This window comes from Miscanthus floridulus, chromosome 6, assembly GCF_019320115.1.
Source record: "Miscanthus floridulus cultivar M001 chromosome 6, ASM1932011v1, whole genome shotgun sequence".
In the NCBI taxonomy this organism is placed as follows: Eukaryota; Viridiplantae; Streptophyta; class Magnoliopsida; order Poales; family Poaceae; genus Miscanthus; species Miscanthus floridulus.
Genome location: NC_089585.1, coordinates 116,716,014 through 116,722,497, shown reverse-complemented (window position 1 = coordinate 116,722,497; position 6,484 = coordinate 116,716,014). Strand labels below are relative to the sequence as shown.

General features: G+C 46.5%; 2 protein-coding genes across 2 annotated transcripts; one reads left to right on the top strand and one right to left on the bottom strand.

The window, feature by feature from the left end:
- Positions 1–504: 504 nt before the first annotated feature.
- LOC136461076 (uncharacterized) lies at positions 505–1,939 on the top strand. Its single transcript, XM_066460534.1, has 3 exons — positions 505–555; positions 617–1,276; positions 1,469–1,939. The coding sequence occupies exons 1-3, from the start codon at positions 505–507 to the stop codon at positions 1,937–1,939; spliced, it is 1,182 nt and encodes a 393-aa protein (XP_066316631.1).
- Positions 1,940–2,705: 766 nt separating this feature from the next.
- On the bottom strand, positions 2,706–3,587 carry LOC136459207 (ethylene-responsive transcription factor 8-like). The gene has a single exon (XM_066459089.1). It carries the CDS (start codon positions 3,497–3,499, stop codon positions 2,786–2,788), a length of 714 nt encoding a protein of 237 aa, XP_066315186.1. The 5' UTR covers positions 3,500–3,587; the 3' UTR covers positions 2,706–2,785.
- Positions 3,588–6,484: the final 2,897 nt, after the last annotated feature.

Here is a 6,484-nt window from a genome sequence, read left to right as displayed (position 1 = left end):
TGCTAGTCCCAGCAAGAGGGGCAGGAGCCAAGCAGTGAGGATGAACGAAGGCATAAGGAACTTGACCGTCAGTCTGGACAATAGGACTGAAGCTCTGAAGGAGATTTGGCATGAGAGGAATCAAGCTGTAGAGAAGAAGAAGAATGAGAAAATGGACACCATTGACCAAGTGATACAGCTGGCTAAAGAGGCAGGGGCAACAGAGGAAAATGAGAGGCAGTGGATTGGTGTCCTCATGATCACCCAAAACGAAGCTGCTATGAGAATGTTTATCAAGTCAGAAGCAAAAGGAAGGATGGCCATCATTAAGCACTATGCCGGGGTCATTAACTAGACCCTCTTAATAATGCATTTGTCTTGTGTTTGTGTCATGAACCTCGTGTACTAAGTCTGTGATGCATGTTGGTTGAACTACGTCTGTCATTTGTATGTTGTGTTGTCGAACTTGTTGGCAGCAACTAAGTGATTTGTGATCTTCGCTTGTGATGTCTAAATTTAGCCATAATGTTTGTTTCTGGAGTCAGTGCTGTTGGATTTGAGGAACTGCTGCCCTGTGTATGTTGTTCCCTGGGAATTAGAACTGATTTGTGTTCATTTGTTTGTTTCATGTGTGCAGGGGGCTGCTCAACCTGCTGGTCCGGCCGTTGATGAGGATGACGATGACGATGATGATGCACAGTGGGAGGAGGACTTCTTCAGCTTATTCTTTGATGACATCGAAGAAGAAACTGCAATCGTATATGGTACGTCCCAGTATGCCATTCACATGCAAAAGTACTACAATAGGGCATACTATAGGGTGCCAAAGATGACTGGGCTGGACTGGGTAGAACATAAACTAGCAAATGAAACTGCCTGTTACAACATGTTTAGAATCACCCCAGATATGTTCTATAGACTGCACAAGGTATTGACTGATGAGTATGACCTCAAAGACACAAAAAAGTCCACCTCAACTGAGGCTTTAGGTATGTTCCTTTGGATGGTTGGTGCTCCACAATCATATAGGCAAGCTGATGATAGATTTGAGAGGTCACTAGGCACAGTCCACAACATGTTCTATAGAGTGCTGCCCTGTGTTGTTGCACTTGGTAATGATATCATTAAACCTGTGGACCCAAAATTTAGTACAATGCATCCTAGGGTGAGGAACCGACGCTTCTATCCTGAATTCAAGAGGTGCATAGGAGCTATAGATGGCAGCCACTTCCCTGTTTTGGTGCCACAAGATAAGTTTGTGCAGCACTTGTGTCGCAAGGGCATCACAACTCAGAATGTGATGGCTGCTTGCGACTTTGACATGATTTTTACTTTTCTCCTTGCGGGATGGCCGGGGTCTGCCCATGACACAAGAGTGTTCGAGGATGCCATGACAACATTCAAGGATGACTTCCCTCACCCACCTGAAGGTAGACAACTAGGTGGTAGTACATTTGACATTTCTAATTGAAACATTTAACAATTACAGGTACTTGGTGGTGTAGGGATGTTTTACTTGGTGGATGCCGGCTACCCAAACCGTCCCGGGTACCTTGCTCCTTACAAGGGAACGAAGTACCATATTCAAGACTTTCAAAACGCCGGAGAACCTCGAGGTAAACAGGAGATATTCAATTATGCACACTCATCTCTTAGGAATGTGATTGAAAGGGCCTTTGGCGTCTTGAAGATGAAGTGGCGCATATTGTTGAGTATCCCTGCCTATCCTCCTCAAACACAAACGCAGATTATAGTTGCTTGTGTTGCTTTGCATAACTTCATAAGGTTGAGTAGGCAATTTGATGTGGACTTCCAGCACCTAGATCATCATCTTAACTTTGTGCCGGCTGAAGCCTATCTTCATCAGCCAGAAACAGAGCCTGCCCCTGATAGCGCAGATCGTGAACAGATGAATGCCTTTCGTGACAGCATTGCCAACAGGCTGTTTAATAGATATTGATACATGTGTATGTTTGATAACTTGTGAGTTGTAATTGTTTGATTGCGGTTTGGACTTGTAATAATGTTGCTTAAGGACTGTAATATTTGACGACTGTAACATTTGGGTACATGCAATGTAATATTTGAGGACTGTAAAATGATTTTCGGACTGTAATAATATTTGAATGTTCTAATAATTTTGGATTTCCTCTACTGCATTGTGCCTGGGACAATGGAGACCTTTGTGGCTGCATGTATGGATTTGCATGCGAGAGCAGGCAAGGAACAGCAGGCAGCATGCAGCATGCATGGATTTGCATGCATGCGCATGCAAGGATGAGCCTGGCAGCAAGCATCCCTCCAAATGCATTTAATAGTGCTACTTGTGTCTTTTAGTCCATTATTGCTTTGGCAGGGTAAACAGTGCTATGAAAAGTTTTCCACCCCTTTGGATGTCAGATTTTGAACCATTTTGGATGAAAAAATTTGGGTTCAAAAAACTTGCAATCTAAACAAGGCCTAGACACCTTTTCTTGAATGGAAAGATCGGAAGGAAACGTCTGAAGCTTTTCCAGACAGATTTCTTTGGGTCATTCTTTTCGTCAACAAATATATTCTCAAGTACTTAGGAATTACACTAATCAATACTCCATGGTTTAAGCCCATATCAACGCCGGCTTGATCTGCCCAGACAGACGAACAGATCTCAGATCATTTCCGTCTCGGCGGAAAAAAAAAACTATTTACAAGGCTCCCCATCTCATAGTCTACAGAACAAGAATACAGGACCAAACAACCAGAAGTAACATTCTTGATGAAGCCAGAAGGGAAAAAGAAAGTCGTCAGCTAAAAACTCCCGGCGTGCCTAGTTCTCTGCCGGCGGCGGCCAGTTCAGATCCAGTTCGAAGCCCACCTCCTTCTTTGCCGTCAAAGCGGGAGGCGAAGGAGTGTGATCAACCACAGACGAGGAGTCGGAGTCACTCTGCGCGACGGCGGCCACGGTAACCGGCGGTGGGGCGACCTTGAGCATCCGGTAGCCGGCCGCGGCTGCCGCTGCCTGCTCGTAGAAGAAGTACTGGTGCGGGGTCGGGCGCGCGACGGGGTAGCCCTTGAAAGGGAACCGCATGCCGCCGGCGGAGACCGCGTTGACGGCGGCCGCCCGATGGAAGAGATCGAGATCGAGGGCCGGAGGCAGCGGCATGGACTGCATAGGCGCCTGGACGCCACAGCCGCCGCCGCTCGAGTCCACAGGGCAGTTGCTGCAGGGGCTACCAGCACCGGCGGCGGCGGCGGGGCACTGGGACGCGAACGGGAAGTTCGTCTTGGCCTTGGGGCCTCGGAACTCGCGGGCGGCGGCGTCGTAGGCCTTGGCGGCCTCCTCGGCCGTGTCGTACGTGCCCAGCCACACGCGGCTTTTCTTGGCAGGGTCGCGGATCTCCGCGGCGTAACGTCCCCAGGGGCGCTTCCTCACGCCTCTGTAGTGTGGGCGCAAGCCCACGCCTCCGACTCCTCCGCCAACGCCCAGTCCGAGGCCGGTGGCCGGCGGCAACGGCGACTTGTCCGCCACCCGGGGCGCCATGGTGTTACAAGTGGCGTGTGTGCGCGGGTCTTCCGGCTCAGCGAGATGGTGTGGGCAAGGGGGTGTGTGTGGCGTCTAGGATAAGGCGACGGGAGGGGGCGGCATTTATAGGCAGCCGGGAGGGTTAAAAAAGGGCAGCAGGCAGGGGGAAAGCCCAGCGCGAGTGGTGGAGCGGCGAGAGGGAATAAAACTCGGCGCAGTCAGCGAGCGGTTTGACTGTCTGTCCTCTCCTCGCCGCCGCCCCTCGTCTTTAGCGAGGCGGCCATTAAAATTAGGCAGCCGTTTTTGCTCGTCTGCCACCAGCCGGCCTGCAAAATTACGTAACGTATGGCAGGATGTTACGGGTGCCGTTTCTCTTTTAGGTCCCTAGACTCTCATGGTCTTGACGCAATAGCTGCCGGGTCTTCTTCCTAAAGTGAACCCGTCTTTAAGTTTATTGTCCATATAACTATTATATTCATGTTGGAAAAAAGGGAAAAACTAGTATATTCATTTTTAAAAAAGGAAAAAGCCCTGTGCTAGGCGACTGAATACACCGAAGTTCTCATATGCCTTTTAGATCACCTGTTGATCACAAATTAAGAAGTGAGAATACAAATGAAAAAAATAAAATTATACCACATCACTGCTTTCCCATTTATTCTTGCGAACACATCTAAGATGATGACTTTTAGGGCCTATTTAGGACGGCTTCACTTCATATTTTCAGCCATATCTAGGAAAAAATAGAGTTATGAGAGCAGTCACTTCAGGATTTTCTAAAGTTGCTTCACGGTAAACAACCTGTTCGCTTGCTCGCATATGATCGTGAATTATGAGCTAGAACAGTATTTTTCTCTCACACCAAACCAGCCAGCAGTAAATAATCCACGATCGTTTACGACGAAACAAACAGGCTGTAAGTTTATGGAGCAGTGTCAAGCTGACCCATAAAATTATGCTGACTAAATAGGTAGTTTATTTCTTGTCGTCAAGCTACAGCATCACCTATAAAAAGACAACCCATATGCTCCCTTGAAGGTAAGCGGCAAAAAGGAACTTAACATTTTTACTCAAAAAATAGATCAGTAGAAGTACACCAAAACACATAAAATTGATGCTTGCCATCCATAAAGATTAAACATCAATCCTTCCCCTTACGTTTGTTAATCAATTCCCAAGTACTCCTATATGGGTTGTAGATCTAGGTGAGGTTGACCTAGTAGCTATGTGAGAAAATTTTCAACTTGTCTTAGCATGGTCGTAATAAAAAATAGGTGTATAAATGTTTCTTTATACTAACACAAAAATGACAACTATCGTTCCAATTTATTTTATCTAAGTTATCTTTCATTAAAACGACACCCCTTTAGAGATACCAAAGAAAAACGTTAGTCTTCGTAGGAATTTCCATCTTCCATATGCACTTATTCGTGGAGGACATACACTGGGTTTATTAGATACTGGTAATTGAGCATACTGAAATTGACTACGTTTATGAAGGTCCTAGGTAAACACATCCCCATCTTTATAAAGATGAACATTGGTTGTTTATTTGAGGCAATCAATTTGTCCAAACAAAAGCTCTTGAAAAGGATATATTAAGTGGTACCTGATTCACGACACTCGTTAGTATATAATCGTCTTGTTCTTCAGCACTACTTCAGTAGTACTTGTTTAGTATACAATCGCCATATTCTTCAGCAGTCGTTAGTAACTAATATATCATGCATGCTAGAAAAAATGCTCTTTAAATAGTTTAGAGCCTATCTGTGTGTTCTGTCAAATTTTAGTTTGTAAACCATCTTGTGTTTTGAAGGTCTCACAACCCAAAAATCATGTCCTAACCTTTAAAAGGTCACGGATACATCAAAACACTCAAGATCTCTAAGATACAATGGAAGCATGGCACAATTACTCGAAGCTCTCGAGCTCTAAAGCCAAACTCTCATAAAGATGCACTATAGTCTATTGATGTGATCTTGAATGCCTTGATGGGATGGATCGAGTTTGGAAACACTTGCTCTAAGGTACAACATCCTCGGCGCCCTCTATTACACTGAAAAAGGATGTAACCTCATATATATATAGCTCCATTCCTCTTAACTAGCCGTTGAAAAAACTATGCCAGAAAATTACGAGCACAGGATGATCCATCAGAGTACTAATGGAGTAGACCATGAATTAGGATAGTAACATATGATGTAGTTTTGTTTTGGTTTCTTGCTTGAAAGTGTCATCAGCAAATCTAGACTTTGATGTGTTAGCATTTTGATCCATGGGGATTTTAAGAATGCGGATAGAAAAAAAATTCAAAATCTTAGAATTTCAGTCAAACACCCTAGGATTCTTACACATATGGACAAAATCCAAGAAAAATCAAAGATTATTTTTATTGAAAATCTGAATTTTAGAATATAATCCAAACATGCCCTTATTTCAAGCTCCCTCTCTCTCTCTCTCTCTCTCTCTCTCTCTCTCTCTCTCTCTCTCTCTCTCTCTCTCTGTGTGTGTGTGTGTGTGTGTTTAAAAACTGTAATTTTAGTTTGAACTAACAGCTATAGTATCGCAATCAAAGAGCAACCGAGTCCCGTGCAAGCTCTTGAGCAAGGGCACGGAGCCAAAAACGGGAGACTGGAGGGCGCGGAACGGAAATCCCTCAGAAATCCCAAAAGCGAAGGGAGCACGGCACGGAGACGGACGCAAAGGCAAAGCCGCCGCTCGAGGGCCCACCTGGAGCGGGGCACTGCAGGGAGCAGCACGCCACGACAGGCAGCGCGAGCACGTCGTGGCCGGCCGCGCGGGCCCCGCGGCCGAGGAAGACGACGCATCACGATCCGTGCGTCCCTGGCTGGGGTCAGGGGCAGTGCGCGCCCGGGGCGACGTCGGCATCGGCCGCGCACGCAGCGGAGCGTAAAGACACGTGGGGCCGCGGCAGCCTCCACCGCCGCGCTGTCGTTGCATCCATCCCGAGCAGGCGCGCACGCCTCCCTCTCCAGTCTCCAG